Source organism: Coloeus monedula, assembly GCF_965178545.1.
Source record: "Coloeus monedula genome assembly, chromosome: 13".
Classification (NCBI taxonomy): Eukaryota; Metazoa; Chordata; class Aves; order Passeriformes; family Corvidae; genus Coloeus; species Coloeus monedula.
In genome coordinates, this window is record NC_138793.1 from 236,762 (window position 1) to 260,462 (window position 23,701).

Below are 23,701 nucleotides of genomic sequence, written 5' to 3' on the forward strand. Positions count from 1 at the left end.
GCTTTTAGGCAAAGATGTGGGAAATAGGAATAACAGTTCTTTACTATTATATATCTCTATGTGTATAACCAGTCAAACAAACAGCAATAACTCTGGCAGTAACAGCAAACAATCCCAAACCCAGTGCCAGCCTTCTCGGCTGTCAGGCCCTTTCCCCTCGGGTGCAGTTCCGCTCGCAGCCGGCAGGGGCGCTGGCGGCTCCCGGTGAGCAGGGCAGGTGCGATGGTTCCCCCGCGGCTGCAGGGGGCGCTCCGGAGCGAGCTCGGGGAGCACGCGGCACCGGTGCCCTGGGATCCCGGGGAAGGATGGAACAAAGGAGCTTCACAAACCCCTGGGCAGCCGATCCCGGTGTCCGGCCGGACCCTCGGGAACAGCAGGCTGGAACGGCAGGGACGAGCACAAATCCCGGATGACAGACGAGATGTATCCAAACAGGGAACCCCCCAGAGGTCTGGGCAGGCAGGGCGAGCACGGCTACAGCACAGCGAAGGCTCGAAGCAGCGGCGGGGCAGGGCGGCCACAGCTGGGCTCCGAGTGGGGCAGGGAAGGTGGGCCGGGGATCCTGGGGTCTTTTCTCCACAGAAGGAAAAAAAACAGCCGATGAAAAAACAGCTTCCCTCTCCAGAGTTCGGGGACCGAACTGCCCACACACCCAGGTGAAACAAAAGAGTAGCCAGGTGCACCCCACCCCCAGTGGGTTAGCTCTTTGTTTTCATTAAATACCCAGCAACTGTCCTCCTAGCAACAGTATGGGGGGAAAATTCCTTTAACAGAAAAAGACCTAGGAGAACTCCTAAAACCCCAACAGGAAACTGAATATGGAGAATCACCCATGGATTTGATTAAATGTTAGCTCATATAAAGTTTAACACCATATTTTAATGATAAGCAAATGACAAAGCAAGTGTAACATTTCTGAACGAAGTCTTAAGAGTGTCACTGTCAAGGTGCTGCCCTTTGAACCATGTATTAAAACTTACTCTAAAACAAGAGCTGTGAAAATGTGCAGCAGGTGTGGCGTAACTACAATTCTAAGACATTGCCAGATCACTTCAGTGGAAGAACAGGCCAATATTGAGAGTTTTGAAAATATTGCTTCTGTTTCTGAGGAATTACCAATACAATAGTTTTTCCTTGTGAAACTGCTTATTTTTACAAACTCTTTTAAAACATACTCAAAAGGACAATTAAAACCAGATGAGAATATTGTAAATATTAAATCAGTTCTGAGATTGTATGTGCATATTCAGAGATGCTTATATTAAAAAATATGACATGAGAGGCTTCATTTTCTAAACCTGCCTTCAAAAACATAAAAAGCTGTGGGTATAGCCATGTTCAATGCTCTTCCAGGGTCTGCACACCTGCAGGTTGAGGCTTGTGTGGAAACAAGAGGAGTGTGTATGTATGTATCTAACATCTCTTAATATTTAAGAGGTATTTCAGACCTGACATTTCAAATCAGGTTTTTTTTTTTGGTCAAATTCAGGGAAGAGAGGAGACAGGACTGGTTTAGCAATAGCCCAACCCCATGCCAATTTCACTTATTAATGAAGATATTTAAGATCATGTTTAAAAATAGTTTCTGGTTGTTGAGGCATAGAGTCCTAAAATAATCAAGTTGAAAAAGCCAGGAGAGGCTTCGAAAGGATTCAAAGGTGTAGCTCTTGTTAAGTCTCTGGGCATGGACCAAATGATAGTGTGCTGTTAAGAGACTAGTTCTGTTAATCAGTGTCTTAATGACTCTGGCATGCTGAAGTTGTATCTTGATGAGCTGGTAAGGTTGTTGCACTTGTTCTATTCCTATTAAAGGCAAGTAATTAAAGCACATCTTAAATCCTGCTTGCATATATATGACTTAGCTACTTTGGTGGTTTCCTATAATCAGGGCAGTATCTGAGTGCACGGAGATTCTGCCAGTGCTTTGAAAGTCTGTAGATTCTTTAACTTTGCACTGTACTGCAGAACCTGGCTTTGAAAGCTGTACATCTATCTGTCCGTGAACATCATGGTGTGACAGGAAGTGCTGTCCCCACCCTCTCCTGAATAAAGCCATTCTGCTGAGTCATGGCCTTACCCTGAAGGAAATTGCTGCAGGAACCTTTCTAGACACAAACAAGATGTAATTCTTTTGGTATTTTAACTTGGTTTTCTGCTCTTTTTGTTAACTTTGATCAAAGCCAATGAAATTCTTCATTATTTCTAATACTACTGTGAAAAACGAGGTTCGCTCTCCTGTTAGAATTTAAAGAGTTTAATATAAAGACAATAAGAGACACATAAAATAAAGCAAAGGGATAACGGCCGGGTGCCTTGGCACTCTGCCAAGAGCACACCTGATGCTCGAGGTGAGTCCTTTTTATACCATTTTTACTGTCTGTTCTCTATTCATATTCAAACTTTTCCGGGAGCTGTTCTGCATGGCCACTCCTTGGGTCCGCCTTTTTAGAGCATGCGTAGTCTTCTGCCTTGCGGTTTTATTTCTTTTGATTCTTGGGGTTGGGCCCGCTAGGTAAGAGTCGATGGTAGGGTGGATCTCTTAATTCTCCAGACAGTCAGGGCTGATTGCAGCTTTGGGCCTCTTTGTCCCCCGGGCAGAGCGGTGATAGCGGCTCTCGGACCCTCCCGGCCGCCCTTTCTCTGGGCGGAGCAGCCTTTGGGCCCTTTTGTTCCCTGGACAAAGTGTTGATCAGCAGCTCCTTGGGCCTCATCCTCTGCTCGCTTGGAGGTTATCTTGCTCACACTTGCTAACATTCTTGCTAAAACAAGAGAAAACTACATCCACACAGCAAAAAGCATTTCTAACATTATATAATATCTACCTTTATACTTTGCGAGAAGCCAATATTATAATACATGTTTAAAACACTACACAACTATGATAGTTACAGGGTTTTTGTATTGTTACAGTTTTCTGGTACCATTTACATTTTGTTGTGAAAATGAAGCAAAACCAAAAAGCTGATCCAGCAAGTTATATGTAAATCCAAAATAAAGTCACATAATAGTAATTACATGCTACTACAAAGCTGATGTGCAATATTGTGAAAAATCAACAATTCTGAAAGCTAAGACAAATACATGTCAATAATCTAAAGACATAAACAATAAGCATTGCTTCAGAGAATACTTTGGAAAGAAGTGGCTTTTGAAGCCACTGAATCTGAAGCAGGATGAACAAAACAATATGGAGGAGAACTGCATCCTGTGCTGGCAGCTCATCCCCTTGGCAAAACCAAGCTTCCCAACACCTACAGGGTTCCTGTAAATCTACATGGTGGACAGTTGTGCATTCAGGCACCAGAGGTTGTCATGAGGATGCTTCAGTCTTGTCTGCTTCACAGTCAAGTTTTTCTCTGTCCTTGAGATGACAAGATTTTTTGGCACACGATCTAGTATAAAGGACATCCTTGCATCTTAGAAGTCTAGATGCTTCATCATGAGAAAAAGTACAAGCCACACATTTTTTTTCAGCTTGGATCATACTCCATCTGGTGTTCCAGGGAGAATTTACTGAAATTTGTCCTTTTAATTTTAATAAGCACTATCTCGCTGTTCACTTGTTTTGTGACAAGGTATGTATCTGGGCTAAACACCACGCTTACCAGCTGCTTATCCTGTTGACTAGTTACTTGTTGTTAACTTAAAGCTGTATCACATTTTGTCTTAAGGAGGAATAGCCCTTTCTTCAAATACCAAAGTAGTATTTTGGGCTAGATTTACACTATTCATAGTACAAGTAGAGCATATGTTGTTGTCATTTTGATGACCTTAAAAATACAGTAATTGTATTGAAGAGAGTAAACATTCCATTACATCTTGTGTTGCTGAAAAAGTCAAATTCAGGCACCAAGTTTTCTTTCTTAGATGAGATGCAGGTTCTTATCACTGAGATTCTTGCTGAATTTCATTTTTAGTAGGGGATGAAGTTTTCACATCGCAATAGCTAAAATCATGTCCATAAACTAGATCCTTCTGAGAGCTTTCATCTAAGTGTGCTTCATGAACTGTGACAGCACTCCACATGTTGCTGTTCCTCAGGGATTTATGTAAGAGTTCTCTCATTCTCCTGTTTCCTTTGGCTGTGGATCCCCATATGATTTCAAGTTCCCCTTCTGTTTTCCTAGGAAAAAAATGAAGAGAAATCCTAATTTTAACAATATTTCAGCAGTACAGAATAACAGTATGTGGATAAGCAAATTAGAAATGGCTGGTATTTAGGTGCTTGAAATTATCTGATAGAAATTCATTCCTGCTTTGCTTTTGAAAAAGCTCATTAAATGTAATGCTAAATAGGATATGACCAGAAAATTACCCATGTAAAATTACCCATTATTGAACCCATGTAACAAGCTGGATTAAGTCTGCACATAGAGCAGTACATGTGAGACCCAAATACCATGACTACCACTCTCCACTGACTTGGGCTCCCTCGTGACCACAGCTCTGCTTCCCACATAACACTGCCCCTTCTGCCCAGAGCACTGGGCTCTCCACTCCAAGGCCCAAAGGGTCTGATCAGAGTGTCAGACTCTGTGCTCAGCTAATGCATCCTTGTGGGAACCAAACAAAAGTGCTATAAACTTAGAAGGTAGACAAAGCCCAAGAACCTGGGTTTCCTTTGACTCCTAGTGTATGTCAAAATACAAAATAATAAAGAAATGAAGATCAATTGATGTGGAAAGCATAGCTGTTGCATGGAAAATGAGCACACATTCTAATACCATAGACTAATACAGTCCCCTCGAGGGCACTTTCTGAAGCACTGAATAGAACTAGCCTTCTATACAAATTGTCCCCAATACCAGGCTCTAAAATCGAGAAACAAGTCAATGCAGAACATAAATGAGTTGAGAGTAAATGCTGTCATTTACATGTCTACATTGAGGGCAAAAGGTGTACACTAGAAAATACAGAATCAGTACATCTTACAGAATCCTTCGTGATCGATAACATTGAGAATGAAGTGATGAAAAGTGGCCCAGACATAGTACCAGCCCACCTTGTGTTTCACCTTATGACTGGATATATAGATGGAAGATAAAATAACCTTATGCAGAAGGGCTTAAGATTATTCTTGTACATACTGCTTGGAATGAACTTTTGGTGGTGGTGAAGATCAGTAACCATTGAGAATGGAATTAAAGCAAAAGGTGGCAGGTGAAAGCAGTACAGTTGGCTAACAGTTCAAGACTTTGCCCAAGAACGTGAGAAGCCACAGGTAATGGGTTGGACCTTTCCCTTTCTGCCAAGCCACTAAAAAGCCATTGAGAAGCAATCTTTCATTTTTGAAACACCAAAACTGTAGATGACTTTGTTCTCACAAAGTATATTTTTCCAAGACTGTCTAATACTACCAGTGCCCAGAATATGCTTCAAAATGCTTTACACAATGGCATTTACCATTATCCTCAGCCTGCATTTGGGGGAGATTTGAGGCATATACACCACATGACTGAACTCCCCCAACTGGCAGTCCTCAGTTTCACTCATTGGTTGATCTTGGCCCTCTGTACTGTGATCTTGGAACATTTTCAGCATCTTGTTTTTAAGTGAACTTGTTTATCTTGATAGGTACACAGTCCTGTTCTCTGTTGTCCCTTGTCTTTAATTGGAGTCTTCAGGCACTGTGCACAGCACTCTTATGTTTGACAATTCATACACAAGAGCTTAATCTGGTTTATCATTATTGTAGTACAGATAATATTTGTAGTACAGATATTGTAGTACAAATAAACCCAGGGTTTATTTCATCTGCTAATTTCTGAAATTGAGACTTCTTTGGTTTTTTACGGTTGTTTCATTGTTAATGCTTTCATGGGCCTAAGGCATAGAAAATTTGAAGTAAGATTATGAAACTAAAGATCACCAAGTTCTGAATTATACATTAATGCTGTCAGCATGCCTGACAAATAGGATTGCCATTTTCAGTCCATGTGTTCAGTTTAATGGCAACTGCATTGATTTTAGAAAAAAATTAGTTCAAAGAGGTTAGTTTAAAAGTGTCCTCATGCTTAAAATTACTTCAGTAGAAAGAAAACAGATACCTTTAGAGGTAGCAGTTTATCTATACTCTTCTTGGAGGACTAATTTTTAAACAGAGATGAGACATGAAGAGCCAGAGTGCTAACTGACTTGGCTTTGGAATGAGCAGTCAGAGCCCCTGCTGCACACAGCACACTGCAGTCACAGGTAAGGCTTTTCAGTGTGGCACAATGTACTGCTTCATAGTTCAGCTATTCTCCAGGTGGGCATCTGAGAAGAAGCAGTTGCATCCCAAGTGTAGTTACACAAGGGGATTTTGTTTGAAAATTCTGACCTGATGGAAATTTAAAAATGCATTCAGCAGAATGGGTTGGGGAGAGGGTGTCTTAATTCTTGCTAGTCACAACCTCCCTTTGGATTACAGAGCAGCTTGGTTAATATAGCTGCTGATGGTCTGTACGTTCTTCTCAACACCAAAATTTCCTTGCCTCTACAGCTGGTTCACCTCTTAAAATAAAAGTCTTTTCCACTTGGCATTTAAAACTAGATACATGTTCTGTTTAGATACATGAGCTGTTTCTGGGTGTCTTTAGTCAAAAGGCATTAAGTTTATTTCTTCCTAATCTAGGCTGTTATTATTTAAATAAGTAAAAATAAAAATTTCATTCAACCCGTAACCTAGCCAAAATGGAAGATTTTATATCTTGTTGAGAGTAAGCAAAATGCCAATGCCCACTGATGTCTGATGAAAAAATTACCAGAAGTAGGTTCTGAAAGCAGATTCTTCTTTAAAAAAGACAGTTTTCTGCCCTCATTGAACTAAATTAATTCAGCCTTAATCTCAGAATCTTATTTGGGCTGGCTCAAGAATTTATTTTCATCTATCCTGTAGCAGTTTATTTAAATATTCCTTATCACAAAGATCAACAGTTTTTATTATGGTTATAATTTCATATGTCACCTCACAGGTAAGACAGCTCCTCCCCCTTGCCTATGCACAACTGCAAAGCTTTTCTGCTGTTGACCTTCTTCTAAGGACAGTTTAATGTACTTTCAAACCTGCCTTCTGCATCCAAAGCACAGCAGCTGTAACTACCTTGAAGTACTGTTTCTTTGCAGAAGTCTTATGAAATAAACTTTGACCTAGAAAACTCATAAAGGTAAATGTCCTGTCAAATTACTGGAAACATTTATGAACCTGTTTTTTAACCCTAGGATCCCATCATGAACTTCTTTTATTATCTCAAACCTCTTCCTTAAGGAAAGGTATGTGATACTGATCTCTCTTAAGGTTACTCAGTGACTAGTATTAAAGATGTCACTATCAGCTGCCTGAAGAACAAAATACTACTGCTTTCTTATCAGTTGCTTTAGGTGAAAGGTTGCTGTGAATTTGCAATATTGTCTAGCAAAAGCTGTAATTACTGAAAAGGCTCTTGTCATGGGTTAGCAAGCATGGTCCCAGAAGTGATGTTCTTGCTAAGGGGTGCTGACAGCTTCCTCTGTGACCTGACCTGACAGAACCTATCAGATGGCCAGGTTGAATATGGACAATTCTTTAAGCCACTTAAAGTTGTGAACACCTCTGTGATCCACACTTAAGAACAGACAAACCCTGGGGGCAGAGGCCGGTCTCGTTTCCGGTGCTGGGACACTGTGGGCCCCGTGTGGGGCTGGCGGGCCCAGCCCAGGCCCTGCTCGGGCCAGGCCGGGCCGGGCCACGGCCATCCTGGAGCCGATGGGCCCTGTTCCACCTGCGGAACCCCCCAACTTCCCCTATCCCTGCTGTGGGCAGCCGGAGCGGCCCGGCTCCCCCTCTCCGGTGCGGCCAAGATTCAGCTGAAGCTGCCCTGCTGTCTGGCAAAAGAATGTGTGACCAACAGCGATAACTGACATTCCAGCTGCAAGGCCTGGGTGAGAGTAACCCTTTTAGTGAAGAGCTGAAAACCTGAGGAAAGAGAAAGAGGAGATGCTTAAAGCTGAAATTCTTTGTAAAGCTATGATGCATCAGAGTACCCATTGTAAATTCATGAAGGCATTGGGGGGGAGGAGAAGTGTTCTGAAGGTGTGGTATGATTTTTTTTTCTTCTTTTAGGTCAGTTAATAAACTTCTTTATATTCTTTCAAGTTTGGTGCCTGCTTTGCGTATCTCCTAATTCTTATCTCACAGAAGGTAAACAGTGATGAGTATCTTGGACCAAACCACTACAATAAATTGGTGCTTCTGCTCAGTTACAAACCAAACCCACTACAGCTCTACAGAGCAGCTTCCAGGAAGGGAAATCTGCATATCTTTAGAAGTTTTTTTTATGTATCAAAAGTACAACTACATCTGTGTTTCTTTTTGAAAACCAAGTAGAAAAATTCTCATCCCTTGGATGCAATGGGTAAGTACTGGAACTCCTGGTTTTTGTCCTGAGGTGAAAGAATGCAGGAGGGGAGAAAATTTCAAAGGCAAGTCATCTCTGTTATGTTTGATGAAAGCCCATGCTAGTTTGGATGTCGATTTGTTAAAAATAGAATGATCAGAGAAACAGCACATGAATATTGCTACTTTGCCTACACATGCATTACTTTTGACCATGTTGTGACTGCAGCAACTCCGCCTCTGGGCACACAAGGGGCTGTGCAATGTGCTGTGACCTGCCACCACTCAGGTGTGCTGCACTCCTGTCCAGATTAATAAGGTGGGGCTGCTTATTTCTGTGCAGGGTCTCACTGAAAGAATGGTACTGTTTGCAGATCTGAATTGGGACCTTCCTTTGCTTTACAAGAAAACTTACCAGCAACAACAGGTACAGTATGCTTTTATGATAAAGAATTTTATGGTGGCAGCTAAGTCAGACTTGCCCCAATCTCCTAACTCCATATTGTTAAACTAAATGCAAGAGCAAAATAAATTATATGAAAGAGTTTTCTGTCTTCACCTGCTTACAGTGATTCACCATACCTTCAGCTAGATTTTAAAGTAAACTGGCTTTTCTGCTTAAAATGTGGCATGCTACTTTGATTTCCATTACCTAACAGTAAAATTAGAGAATAAATCAGAAATTAGAGAATAAATATTTATTGTATGCACTTATCTTAATGTCTATGTAGGCATTTTGCACAGAAACATTATCAGCTAGACAGTATTCTGGACTAAAATTCTGCTCTGTAAACACAGCTAGTCACAGTAAATCTAAATGTTTGGTACTTTCCTAGCACTAGCAACTTTGGTTGCCAAGCTACAGATGATGAGCAACATCTCAACTACAAATAATTTTCCCTTCCTTACTCCTGTGACTGTGTGGAGGGAAGGGAGAGAGAAAATAATTAGCCTTGTAAAATCAGAAATATACAAAGCTGACCAAAATACATGTTTAATTTCTGCCTGATAGGCATAAAAGTGTAGATGCATATTTGGATTACCTTGGGAAACTACTTTATATTGCAGTACTTGAGAAGAATAATGGAATATGAAGAAACTAGCTCATATGAACAGTATCAGCCATGGTGTTAGTTGGTTTTATTGATTTTGTTTCACAAGCATAAAAATTTATTATTTCTTATATAGGTGTAGAACTCAGCTGACTTATCAGTAACGTTTTTTTTTTAATCTACATTTTTTTTAGATAGTAATCAAAGGAAAATAGTGAATCATGAGGTTAACCAAAATACCACTTGAAAGATGACTCTAAAAATTCTTTTTTATTTTTAGAGTTGTGTTCATTATATTATACTCTTAATAATCACTGTTAAGATTTAACTACTACCAGAAAAAAGCAGTCACCCGTCACACTGTGCACTAATGCTGGAGTCTAGAGAAATGAAAGACATATCTTGCTGGGGTTCATCTTGGGCTTGTTTCCATAAACCACTTTTCTTCATCATCATACAGTTAAATGGACTACAGTGGTGTAGTTCCAGGTGCAGACCTTGTTTCTTAAAAGTCAGCTGCAAGTATTAATTGTGTGTGTTTACTGAAGAAAAAATGACTTAATTTAGACTGAAAAGGTAAAAGTGGTTTAGTATACTGTATGGAAAGTGTAATTAATTATTTTACACATCTGTGTTACACCATCTAATTTGCCTGCTTTGGGGCTATAAGGGTGAATTTTGAACGATCCATATTTTGGGACTTCAAACTATGCTCTATCCTATGTTGAAAAAAAACCCTCTTTATTTCATTGCTGTTCTCTACAGTAAAAAATTGTAACATGAGCCTAGAGATATGAAAGGCACTTAATTAGTTAAAAATCCTAAATAACTATTTCCAGAGAAATATGGATCCGTTCAATCTGGTTTTTAATGTAAATTTCAGAGATTAATGGAGTGTTCATTGTACAACTCTGCTACTTACACCTGTTTAATTGCACTGTATAAAGTAACTGAGAGGAACTGTGCTGATATAAAGGTAGATGATACCAAGCCTTTTTTTTTCTATTGTCTGTTAAAATCTATTTAAATCTATTATTTCACAATGGCAGTGATGACTTGAGAAATGACTGCTTTATTACTTTTTTTCAGTTGTAAAACAGTTTTTCCTTTATGCTGATAATGTGAATGTGCTATGAAGCTTTCCACTATCAGAGGGAAAAAATAGCCTGAAAGGACTCTATATTCAAAGGATATTTCAACACTGCAGTCATAATCTTCTATAAATCTGTTAAATTATAATTTCTTCTCTTCATTTTGCATGTAGCCAATCTAAGTCACTTATTAATAGGTCAGTAAGATAGATTCAAAACAGAACAGTTCTTTCTCATTAGATTCCCTTAATACCCTACTATTCTGAAAACTGTTCAGGGGTGTGAATGGGAAAGTGTTCAGCCTTTAGCAGAAGGTGCTATTACATAAATTAACATATATCTTGATTTATAGAATCCTTTCAAATTATCCAAGATTCTCTCAGATTGATATCCTTCTAAAGAAGTCTTAAAAACAGCAGTAGCCATCTGGAAGAAATTCCTCCCTCAAAAGATGTTTCCTGGAGCTGGGAATTATGAGCAGGGTTTCAGCATTTTCAGTATTGCTAAAAAGAGTGAGAAAAGCGACCTGGAACATACCACGTGAAGACTCTGCTGGAAAGTGAGCGCTGGTGGCTGTGTGCAGGTGCTTTCCCTTGTCCCTTTATCTGTTGGACCTACTTGGATTGCTCCCGGCTGTGCCCCACTCACCTGTTCTGCTCCAGTACTTCATTGAGGGTTTCCTGTTTGTCCTGCAGCAGATGCTGCAGGTGCTTCTTTTCTTGCTCATACTGAGCAGTCTTCCTGGAAAATTCTTTCTCCTGCTCAGTCATCTTAAGACTGATATCTCCAAGCTTCCCAGCTGCTTTCTTTTTATATACCTATAAGGATTAAGTTAATAGAAAAAAATGGGATTATCGGAGAAATAAGGACAAATCATTATCAACAAAAGAAACAGCTAGAGATACTGATTTTCAGTTTAATCTTTACATCAATGCTGCCTTGCTTAATTATGTCAGGTAGGTTGCATTATGGGATTTTTTAACCTATTTGTTAATTGGAAGGTATTACACTTCATTTTGTTCTGCATATAAAACTAGTGTGTAAAATGAATACCATACTGTATGTTTGTTTTATAGTGAACAGAATTACCTGCAAAAAAAGGTTTGTTTTCCAAGATGCAAAGCTACATTTTACAGCTTACCACTTGCTGAACAGCACTTATCAAGTACTGCTGAACAGTACTTATCTACATACCAAGAAAAAGTGTTTCTGTTTTGTTAGTTGTTTAATCTTAATACTAAGAGGAAGAAAAGAATAGCTTTGCTTGTTGCTTCACATAACAGTCCTTCTGTTCAGTGAAGCACAAGTGATTTTTTGATCAATGGCTCTAACAACTAAATGATAACTAATGATTGGTCTCATCTCAAAAATAAGAAATAATTTTTGTACAAAGTAACTTTGCTTTCTGACATAACATCCCCATTAAATTGCATAAGCACACAAGAAACTGAAAAATGTTGTTTGTGTATTGTTACACATTTCTAGATGCTGCTGCTCTTGACAATACCAAAATCCAATATTAACTTTTAGTCTCATGATTACAAACAGAAGGCTAAAACTGTTATTTTCTCTGCAGAGTATGATGTTTCCTACAGGCTATAGAACAGAGTTTTGGGATGGAAACACTGCCTTTAATAAAACCGTAAACTAATTTAGTGAAGCTTTGAAAATACTGCTATTTATGTGTTGCTAATACAACGTTTTATCTCAGGTGCTAATCACTAAGGTTTTATCTTAATCTGAAATGGGGGAGAAAGATTTGAGTTTGCCGTTTGGAGGAATTTTTAAAAAAGCATTTTTAGACATGCTGTAAATAAGGCTATATAATCCTTTCCACAAACTGTTTCCTTTCTGGCTCTTGCAAAATGTGTCATTGTGGAGTTTAATTTTCTAGAAGAAATAGGATGATAATAGATAATAATATTTACCTAGAATATTAGTGATTCAATACTTAAGCTTGACTTACATAGGGTTTTTATCCTAACTTTTCCCTGACAGTTCTAATAGAATAAGAAGCCTGCAAGTTAACCAGTCACATCACTCAACTTTATAGATTCCCAGAGAAGTCTTCAAAATGCAGAGTAATGCTATGGAAGGCTAAAGGCAAACAAGTTCCTTCTGAATAGAAGGTTGGTCAGAGCCAGCCTAGAAGTGCAGAGTATAAGGAAACAGCTGAACTTTCCCTTCCGTCAGTAGAAGCTCCAGCATTTGTCAGGTTGTAGTGAGTTGAACCTGAGTTGATGGACAGTCTTTTAGACTAATGACGCTTCTCACAATTTACATATTTAAACCACACGGAAAGGCGGGAATTGCCTTTCGTTCCAGCTCGCCCGCCAGAGGGTGGGGGGGGGCCCCGAGCCTCCGGGCCCTGCCAGGGCCCCTGCCCTCTCCCCTTTTCCCAACGCTGTGGCACGGACCCTGGGTCACTGGGGGGGACTGTCCCAGAGCTGCAGGCAGCTAAACCCAGCCATGGACTGCTCACAGCTAAACCCAGCCATGGACTGCTCACAGCTAAACCAGCCATGGACTGCTCACAGCTAAACCCAGCCATGGACTGCCACAGCTAAACCCAGCCATGGACTGCTCACAGCTAAACCCAGCCATGGACTGTCACACAGCTAAACCCAGCCATGGACTGTCACACAGCTAAACCAACCATGGACTGCTCACAGCTAAACCCAGCCATGGACTGACTGCTCACAGCTAAACCCAGCCATGGACTGTCACACAGCTAAACCAGCCATGGACTGCTCACAGCTAAACCCAGCCATGGACTGCCACAGCTAAACCCAGCCATGGACTGTCACACAGCTAAACCCAGCCATGGACTGTCACACAGCTAAACCCAGCCATGGACTGCTCACAGCTAAACCCAGCCATGGACTGCTCACAGCTAAACCAGCCATGGACTGCTCACAGCTAAACCCAGCCATGGACTGTCACACAGCTAAACCCAGCCATGGACTGCTCACAGCTAAACCCATCCAGCGCGGCTCCCTGGGGCAGGCGGGTCCTTCTCCTCTCCACGCGGAGCCGGCGGAGCCAGCGGGAGCTGGCGGAGCCTCCTGTCTGCAGCCAGCACACTTCGTACTGAAGAGGACACCACGCAGCCAGCAGCACAAAGGGAGCGAGGCTTTCTCCACCGTAAAGCCCGAACAAGAACACTCTTCAACACGGCGGCTTCAGAGTCAGAGAGAAAGAGAAAGCGAGTCCTGTGGGACAGAGCTGGAAATGGCGACGGGAGAAAAGAGGGCGGTGCCGCGATTCTCGCGCGTAGCTTAAAAAACCTTCTTGCATGCCGTGGTAAGAAACTGTAATACCACAAACTGTTTGTCTCTTTGATCCATTTGAAGTACATGGGGGGATGAAAAGTTCACGTGTGGCCTATGGAAATTGTGAAGAGTGCCTATGCCAGGCTACAAAGAAGCATTGAGAGGCTTTTTAGAGACTTGTGGCGAAGAAAAAGCCTTTGTGTTCAGGCCAAAGTAACTCATCCTTAAAAAGATTAATAACCCCATGTGATGGCCCATGTTTTGCAGTGTGAAGGAACTGTGAGATTTTTCATGGAAGAGATGCTTTATACCACAGCAGATTGATTGTTTCTGGGCGGGTCTGCTGTTGGTGGCAGTTTGGGAACCACGTGGAGCTGAAGGAAAACCCCTTTTCTTCCTTAAGCGTAAGAGAGAGACTTTTCAAGAACTGCAACACTGACTAACATCCCATGTTACCCTTTGTGTGAGTTGGGTAAAAGGAGGAAAGTGCTGGAAAGGGGGAGGGGGTTTGCTTTAATTTCTTGTTATTTACTTTTAATTCTATTAGTAATAAAACTTTCTTTGTACTGCAACTGATTAGGTTTATGCCTGCTTTGCTTTCTTCTAATCCTTATCTCACAGAGGGAGAATAATTAAGTGGTGGATATTTTGAGCCAAACCACTACACTAAACTGGTGTTTCTGCCCGGTTTCGAACTGAACCCGCTACACAGGTCCAGCTCAGGGTGCAGGACCTGAAATGCCCTCTGTAGGTCAGATGCCCATAATAATTTCAAAGAACAAGAGAAAAGTTCCTCTCTCAATTTTATCACGAAAAAGGGCTGGTGAAGTGTAGCATTGGTGAAACCCCGTTTTTCATCAGGTGGTCACTGACTATTCAGCTACCGGGCGGTCTGTGTTCTAAGCTGAGGTTTGTGTTTTAAGCTGCACTCTGCCTCAGATGCTTCAGGTCTCTGGCTCCTCCATATCCCACAGCTGCCTCTGTTGGCTCTGCACTCCTGCTCTACCTTTGCCAACTGAAGCTGAGTCTTTGCTGGCTGCAAAATCAAAAGGCAAAAGTGCACCTTTTTCTTATGGCCATACGATTATAGTCTGAAACTAGATATGAGTGGTACCTAGTTCTGATCTTGCCTCTATGGAGGGATTATAATTAAGTCTGTGTAAAATGCAGCCTGGGCAGGTCGGGCTGGTTCTGGACACACTGACACGTGTAGCTGGCGCTTACAGAGCCTTCGCAGCAGGCTATTACCTTTGAATTGTTAAAGACAACCTATTAATGTTTTCTGAAGTGAAGCAAGTAGCAGCAAACGGACTGGTTGAGATGACAGTTTTCAGGACGAGGATATTAACACATAGCTCGAAGTCATAATATTTTCCTCTAGAGCTGGATGGGGCATGCCATGGCCAAGGTCACGGCCTCCCATGTACATAGTAAGCAAGATGAGGAATGATCATGGATGCAGGTGCTGGTACTGAAGAGGACATAATTTACACTCTTCTAAAGTTGTTTCAGGAAGGTATCCTCTTCATCACCATAGTTCTGTTACACCTTTTGTACTGAATTACAAGCTGAAAGTTGGAGAACTCTGAATAAACAGCCAACAAAACATTATTTCTACAAACACAGGCTGCTGGCTATGATATATGCAATGATCTGGTCATTTGTTGAAGTAACAAAGATATTTTCTGTCAATTGTGTCTTCTCCCATCGTTTACCAGTAAAATTAGTATTGTCCCTTTCAAAAGAGAGCAAAGTACCATCTGAAGAAAACTGTCCCACTTCTCTATAGAAAATGTTATAATTCTGATCCTCACAGAACAGCCCTGTAATGGAAGTACTGATGAAATTTTTACTGTGTGCTACAGAACACTGCCAGTTTTCTCCCATGGCACCTAAAAACTTCTAAAATATTTTAAGATCACTGACAATTATCTTCAGGGCTGTGTAAAAAAATCATACATGGGGCTTGGGGAAGGAAATTCCTCCTTAGTAGTAGATGATGACAGTGCTTGTATCTATAGCCTTCCCAGGACAACTGGACTGGGACAACTGAAAAGTGACAGCCTATATATTCAGAAGGTTTAGTGAAAGTTTTGTCAGACAGTACTCTGGTGTTAATAGGGGAAAAATACTTCCTCTATTCTCAGTGAAAAAGATGTGAGAAAACTGTAGAAACTTTTAAATTCAAAAGCCAACAAAATCAGTATTTTGGGAAAAATATTAATATTTTTGGAAAAAGTTAATATGTAGTATTACGTGCTAGAGTAAATAAGCTTCCTTATTTGCAGATTGATATTGGCACAGAGATGAACAGTAAATAGTTGGGAAAGCAATAAAAAGGGAAAGGATTTATACTGGAGAATCTTCAAAACTATATGTCCAAAGGTATAAGAGAATTGTCTGTACATGACCTTTGACAAAAAATAATCTAGTATTAAATGGAACACTGGTAATAGGAACATTGTCTCCTTCAATTGTGCTGGCATCAGCAACCGGTTATACAGACACGAAGCTGTGCAATGAGTACACGTAGTTCTGAAATACACAGCTCCTCAGTGATCAGGAAGTGTTAGGAATAAATCTTTATTGCTTTCTCTTCACTAATGACAATTTTGTACTCTAAATGCAATAGGTAGCAAAATGCCAGAAAAAAAATTAAGGCTGAACTAGTAAACTTGCATGAAAATGAGGACAGTTACAGTAGGAGATGCTAGATGGTAGGTATCTTCAGTACAAAGGTTGTTTCTGTTTTTACTGAAACCTCATGACTAACAAAATTATTATCAAATAGAGATTCAGAACCAATGAACTTGTTGTAATCTAAATTATTTTTTTTAACAGTGTGTGCATAATTTAAAGATTATAACATTTGCAGTGAAGGAAAGGAAAAGGTGTCTAATGATGAACTGGAGTGCAAATTCTGTTATCAGAGATTTACTGCTCACAGTTCTATGTCCAAAATCTTGGATTGTTTTCACAGAATTTATACTAGACGTTTGACTAAAATACTTCATAAAAAACACAGATTTTCCTGTGTTATCTATCCCTTTTGCATGAAGTTGAAGGACTCCCTGATGAGACAAACATTATGTCCAAGCTCATATTAAAAGAGAAAACAGTGTGGAATTCTGACTGTAAAGAAGTAGTTTTAATACCAGAAAAATCTGCTTCCTCAAATTCTTGTCATGGATCATAAATCTCCTTGGTAATTACAATTATGGAAGTACAAAGAGACCCCCAGACAAAGTACTGGCTCAGGTTATCATGCTGACCATGGCACTGAATCAGTATCTCTCAGTTTACAGAATCACAGACTAAACTAGGTTGGAAAAGACCTTTGAGATGATGACCTAACCTCACCTTATGAACTAAATCATGGCACTGAGTGCCACATCCAGTCTTCTATTAAACAGCTCCAAGGATGGTGACTCCACTACCTCCCTGGGCAGCCCGTGCCAATGCCCCATCACTCCTACTGTGAAGAATTTTTTCCTAATGCCCAGCCTAAACCTCCTCTGGTGCAGCTTAAGGCTTTGTCCTCTTGTCCTGTCACTGATTGCCTGGGAGAAGAGGCCAGCCTCCTGTCAGGGATGTGTACAGAGTGATAAGGTCTCCCCTGAGCCTCCTTTTTCCCAGGCTAAACAACCCCAACTTCCTCAGCTGCTCCTCACAGGACTTGTGTTCCAGACCCTTCACCAGCCGTGTTGCCATCCTCTGGACACTTTTGAGCATCTCAATGTCCTTCCTAAATTGAGGGGCCCAGAACTGGACACAATGCTCAAGGTGCAGCCTCACCAGTGCCGAGTACAGGGGAAGAATGACGTCCCTCATCCTGCTGGCCACAGTATTCCTTATACAGACCAGGATGCCATTGGCCTTCTTGGCCACATGGGTACACTGCTGGCTCATGTCCAGCTGCAGTCGACCAGTACCCCCAGGTTTCTTTCTGCCTGGCCACTGTCCAGCCACTCCGTTCCCAGCCTGCAGGGGGTTATTGTGGCCAAAGTGCAGGACTCGGCACCTGGACTTGTTAAATCTCACATTGTTGTACTCAGCCCATCTATCCAACCTGTCCAGGTCCCTCTGCAGAGCCCTCCTACCTCCTACCAGCAGATGGACACTCGCACCCAGCTTGGCGTCATCTGTAAATCTGCTTATGGTGGACTCAATCCCCTCATCCAGATCATCATGGAAGATACTAAACAGGACTGGCCTCAACACTGATCCCTGGGGGGACACCATTAGTGACTGGCTCCCAACTGGATGCAGCACCATTCACCACCACTCTCTGGGCCCGGCCATCCAGCCAGTTCTTAACCCAGTGAAGAATGCACCTGTCCAAGCTGTGGGCTGCCAGCTTTTCCAGGGGCATGCTGTGGGAGATGGTGTCAAAGGCTTTGATGAAGTCCAGGTAGCCAGTATCCTCAGCCTTCTCTGCATCCACCATGTGGGTCACCTGGTCATAAAAGGAGATCAGGTTGGTCAGGCGTGACCTGCCCCTTCTAAAGCCATGCTGGTTGGGTCTGGTCCCCTGGCCCTCCTGTAGGTGCTGTGTGATGGCACTCAGGATGATCTGTTCCATAATCTTGCTGGGCACCGAGGTCAGGCTGACAGGCCTGGAGTTACCCAGATCCTCCTTCCAGCCCTTCTTGAGAACAGGTTTCCTCAAATTCTTTGGCCATCTTACAAATTCATTGGCCAGCTTACAGTCATCTGGGCCCTCCCTGGTGAGCCAGGATTGATGATATATGGAGAGCAGCTTCACAGACTCATCTGCCAGTTCCCTCATCACACTAGGATGGATCCATCTGGTCCCATAGACTTGTGAGCATCTAAATGGCTCAGCAGATCTCTGACTGCTTCCTCCTAGATTACTGGGGGGCTATTCTGCTCCCTGTCCCCATCTACCAACTCAGGAGGACAGCTGTCCTGAGAGCGACCTGTCTTAGTGCTGAAAATTGAGGAAAAAAGGTGTTATGTACCTCTGCCTTTTCCTCCCTGCATCCAATAAAATATGGAGGTTTTCCTTGCCCCTCCTTTTGCCAGTAATATATTTACAAAAATATTTTTTATTATCTTTCACAGAAGTGGCCAGATTAAGTTCTAATTGGGATTTTGCCTCTCTAATTTTTTTCCTACATCACCTAGCAATATCTTTAAACATTTCCTGAGTTACCTGCCTCTCTTTCCAAAGGTGATACACCCTTTTTTTTCCCCTTAGTTCCTTGAAAAGCTCCTTGCCCATGCAGGCCAGCTCATCTTTTGGCACATAGAGACAGTCTGTTCCCGTGCCTTCAAGACTTCTTTCTTGAAGTATGTCCATCCTTGCTGGATTCCTTTGTTTTTAAGGGCTGCTTCCCAAAGAACTCTCCAAATCAGTCTCTAGAATAGGCTGAAGTCTGCCCTCCGGAAGTCCAGTGTGGAGGTCTTGTTAATGCCCCTCCTTGTTTCACTGTATACTGAAAATTATTATTTCATGGTCACTTCCCCAGCGGTCCCCAACCATCACATCTCCCACCAGCCCTTCTCTGTTTGTAAACAGCAGGTCTAAAAGGGCCCCACCCCTGCTAAACTTGCATAGCTTGGAAAAGAGCTCTTGATCCAGCAGACTCTGAGCCCTCTTGCTAGCCATTCAGGCGAAGGGAGGGGCGATTTGCAGGCAATTTACAAAAGGCTCTAGGGAGGGCAAGCGTCTCAAAGCACAGCGAACAGGAGTGGGCAAGCAGGGGCAACTACAAGAAGAAGCGATCCTCCATACACACTAAGAACCTCCTAGATTGCCTCTTCTCCGCTGTGCTGAGTTCCCAGCAGATACCTGGCAGGTTAGTTACCTACAAGAACAAGGGCTGGCAAGCTTGAAACATCCTCCAGCTGCTCGTAGAATAACACATCCACCTCTTCATCCTGGTTGGGTGGTCTATAACAGACTCCCACCAAGATGTTGGCCTTTCCACTTCTTCCTTAAGCTCTGCCACCAGAGCAGATCATTCACCTGCTCACACTGCACGCAGGGGTCTTTTGCACTATCCTCTGATACTACCACCAGGCTCAGACACTCTCTGCAGCCAGAGGTCTGGACAGCTGCCTACTTCTTGGAGAATTCTGTTTGTTAGTACGCTTTTACTAGCAATGGCTTTTGATAATTTGAAAACAATTACTGGGAAAAAAGAGAGCGAAAAAAAAAAGACACAACCCACCACCAGGAGGGTGGTGGCAACCCTGCCTTTGCTAACTGCTGAGCAAACTGCCATTCCATGCCCTCACAGACTGCCATGCCCCTGCTTGCCCACTCCTGTTCGCTGTGCTTTGAGACGCTTGCCCTCCCTAGAGCCTTTTGTAAATTGCCTGCAAATTGCCCCTCCCTTCGCCTGAATGGCTAGCAAGAGGGCTCAGAGTCTGCTGGATCAAGAGCTCTTTTCCAAGCTATGCAAGCAAGCACTCAGTATACTGGTATGGCTGCTTGGATTTCTTTACTTTGGTTCCCCCCCTCTTGGGGTCTATTTACTAGTGATTCAAAAGGTGGTGTGTGTGTTTTGTTTCCTTCTAAGTGTATGTGTCATATATGGCTTAGTGCATCTGCCATGGAATTTGTGACTCCTCTTCATAAATATGGTATGTAGTGTTTTAGCAATTGATGAATTTTTAACTGAACACAAACTTTGACCTCTACAGACTGTTAAAAATCCATATAATATGCCATGTATGTATTTTTGTTAAAGCACAATAACTTGTATGAATATTGGCAAAATTGCAACATGGTCCTGTGTTTTTCCTTTTACTAAAAGGATGGTGGTTACTATCACCTGATTCTGATGTTACAGATGGGTTTTTGACCACCATCTCATTAACTGTTAATAAAACAAATATTTGAAGGTTAGTTATTGTTTAAAAAAAATCCTGTTAAATACATTGTCACTGTTTTTAGAAACAGATGGAGATTGGAAATATTCTGTGTATCACTGTTCGAAAAAACCAAACCAAGTTCCATTTATAAGCTGCTTCAGGTCTGAGTCAAGTATTTTCTGATGTCAAAGGGAAATAAAGTTGCATGAACTGTTCTGCTCTACAACTGTTGAATCCTAGAGGGCCAACTAAAGAACAGTTTTCAAGTAAGCTTTTAACACTTTCCATGATTCCATCTGCCTGAAAAATTATCTGACATAAGTCAGTAGAAATAAACCTAAAAATGTTTTCAGAACTAAAATACCAAACTAAATTTTGTTTCCTTAACACAGTTCCTGCACAAAAATGATTTATTTTGTATTCAACTTATTTGATTCTGCTCTATCACTCTCTACATTTCATGTGGTTATACTGGTAGCCTACAAAATGTTTTGCACAGTGAATGAGTTTATAAAGTTTGTTTACAGTAATATCCAAATCCCAAACTAAAAATGGGTATTTATAAAAAGAATTACTTTTAATTTCCTATATAACTTCAGCATATACCATTTAAAATGTCATAAAGCTATGTATATAAATATGGACGTAGTTTGGGGTTTTATTTTAGCAATAATCTGGTACTTAGCTTAAGATTTTTGTCTTAGGTAACAGATCTGCCAAATCTTGATTTGAGATTTCTCAATGAAAAACAAAAGCCATAGAATTTTGTTAATTTACTTCCTCCAAAACAATTAATTAAAAGGGAGAACTCTGTATCAGAAGACCAGATCCATTTTTATGTGCAAGGCACAAATGACCTGACTTCAGAGGGAAGTGTGTGCCATGTGCTTCCAGTGGAGAATGGCTGGCCCACCTAGCCTTCCTTCTTTCCTTCCATCAAGAAAGATTTGCAGTGAGGTGAAAGAAGCCCCAGGAAAACGTTTTTAGACACACACGGTTGCATTTGACCTGTAACAGTTTTGGATGAGCTTGTTCCTGAGATACAAGGCAACAAACTCTGCAAAAGGCAAATGTAAGTATACGTAGTTATGTCTAAAAAATTGAAAATACAAGTGCCTACAGCGGAGTCTGTCAGTAAACTCAAAGCTGTAGGCTAGAAACTTTTCTCTCCTCATAACCTGAGGACTCTATGCTCTACTTCATATGTATAATTTGTATTCCTTATCTTTTATCTTGTGGAAATATCGGAAGATAGCTAAAAGCCAAAACAAAATAACCTTTTCTAAGATAAGAAATAGCCTAACACATTGTTAATAACTGTGTTTTCTTTTCAGAAGAATTAATGCGTTTTAAGTACTATTATCACTGGAGACAGATAACACTCAAATACCTCATAAGAGGTTTATCCCAAAACTCAATATACAGGACAATTACCCAATTGGTGATTTCCTAAAGCAGCAAAGAAATAAATTATACTAGCTTTTAGCAAAGCTAAAATATATTAATGTATCCATTAATACGGTAACCAAAGAGCATATGTTTGTAAGTGTTGTGTGACTATTTAAACCCTCTGCTTTACTGACAAAAATAAAGAATGAAAATGTTTTGCAAGTAGATTAGTCTTACTTTTGCTAAATAGAAATGAAATAGAACTTTATTTACAGGCTTTTTTCTGATTTCCATTAAGAGTTGATGGGTTGAAGATTTTTTTAATTTGGGTTTACACTTAAAAATTCACTACATGTAAATGTTCTTTATTTTATGCCAACCTCTTCTCTATCCCTTACAGTAATCACAGATCTATTACATTGCATAAAATCCATATTTAACAAGAATACAAGCCACTGCCTTAGTAGGGGAGCCAGACATGAATGAGGGTGAAAAAACCTAAAAACATTTTATGGCTGTATCAGTACAATTAGGTAAATCTTTTAGGGTAGTGTTTCATGCATTCAGGTATTTTATGAAGGGTTCCTTACAAATTCAAACTGGTTTTCAGCTTACTGCTCTCTCTTTAAACTTGGATTTAATTTATTTTCTTTGTTGCTAATTTCTATACTGTATCAATCCTTAAAAGGAAAGTGCAGAAGGAGCTGGTCTCCATTAACATAGTGGTGGTGCACATTTGTGTCATTTGATGCAGGAATAGCAGTGGAGGTCTTGACTGGCAAAGTGTAATACAGAGACTCTCTGCTTTAGGATAAACTGAACAAATTTGACTTAATACAAAACAGCTTTTGAAAGTAATATATACATTACTTTTTACATATAGAAATCAATATGCCAGGTATCTTTCTCCTTTCTTAAGATTACAGTAAAGGAAATCATGGTTGCACCAAAGATGCTGAAACATAAATGTTTCAAATTTATTTCACTGTTATATTGCAATTACATACTGTGCTTTTTATTTGTTTGAGTTGTAAACATAACTTATAATGTATTCTCTAACTAGGCTGGATGTTTGAACATCCTCTGAGTTTCTAAACCTTCTACACTATGGTCACATGAAAGTACTTGATGGTAACTGTACACCTGAGACAATGCTTTTCATTCTTCCAAATCTAATTGTAATGGACTTCAAGTTGAAGGAGTGGTACAGCCTCAAAAAAGTAGAAGACAGAATACTTGGGTTACACTACAGAGCAAAAAATGAAATACAAATAATATTTAAGTATTATTACAACTAGTCATAATTCTCCAGGTAATGATGTAAACGTGATGATCTGGCAGGCATGCAATGCACAAATACAATGGAAGAAGAAACTAGTGAAAATTATAACGATGATCTATTTTGCTTTTTGAAAACTTTTAAAGATAATCCGTAAGTCTTTCCTAAAAACATTGACATAGATTTACTACTTTTCTCAAAAAACCTCAAACATTTCACAGTAGATATTTAGCTTAGAAACACTGCTTACCTTAACTTTTTCTTCCAATCTTCCTAAGCGTAGACTGCCTTCTATAATTTTCCTGAGAACACCATGATTCTCATTTTCCAAACATCTGGCCTGCAACCATGCAGTATAGAAAGCTACTTTAATAAAGCTAAATAAGCTAAAATAATATAATCATTAGATTTGTCAGGGCAGA

The 23,701-nt window shown here is 40.7% G+C and overlaps 1 protein-coding gene and 1 pseudogene across 4 annotated transcripts in view; one reads left to right on the forward strand and one right to left on the reverse strand.

Annotated features, from left to right (window-relative positions):
* Positions 1–2,431: 2,431 nt before the first annotated feature.
* CEP89 (centrosomal protein 89) overlaps positions 2,432–23,701 on the reverse strand; it is a 44,352-nt gene continuing 23,082 nt past the window's right edge. For all 3 annotated transcript variants that reach the window (XM_082289939.1, XM_082289938.1, XM_082289940.1), the window contains 3 exons: positions 23,530–23,619; positions 11,145–11,314; positions 2,432–4,123 (listed from right to left, as the gene is read on the reverse strand). In XM_082289939.1, the coding sequence (XP_082146065.1) occupies positions 3,886–4,123; positions 11,145–11,314; positions 23,530–23,619 (498 nt within the window). In that variant the 3' untranslated portion in view covers positions 2,432–3,885. The remainder of the gene's footprint in view (positions 4,124–11,144; positions 11,315–23,529; positions 23,620–23,701) is intronic.
* On the forward strand, positions 15,221–21,954 carry LOC309577642 (E3 ubiquitin-protein ligase RNF182-like; annotated as a pseudogene). Its single transcript has 4 exons — positions 15,221–15,284; positions 16,628–17,073; positions 20,162–20,287; positions 21,946–21,954. The product of its transcript is annotated as an E3 ubiquitin-protein ligase RNF182-like (transcript).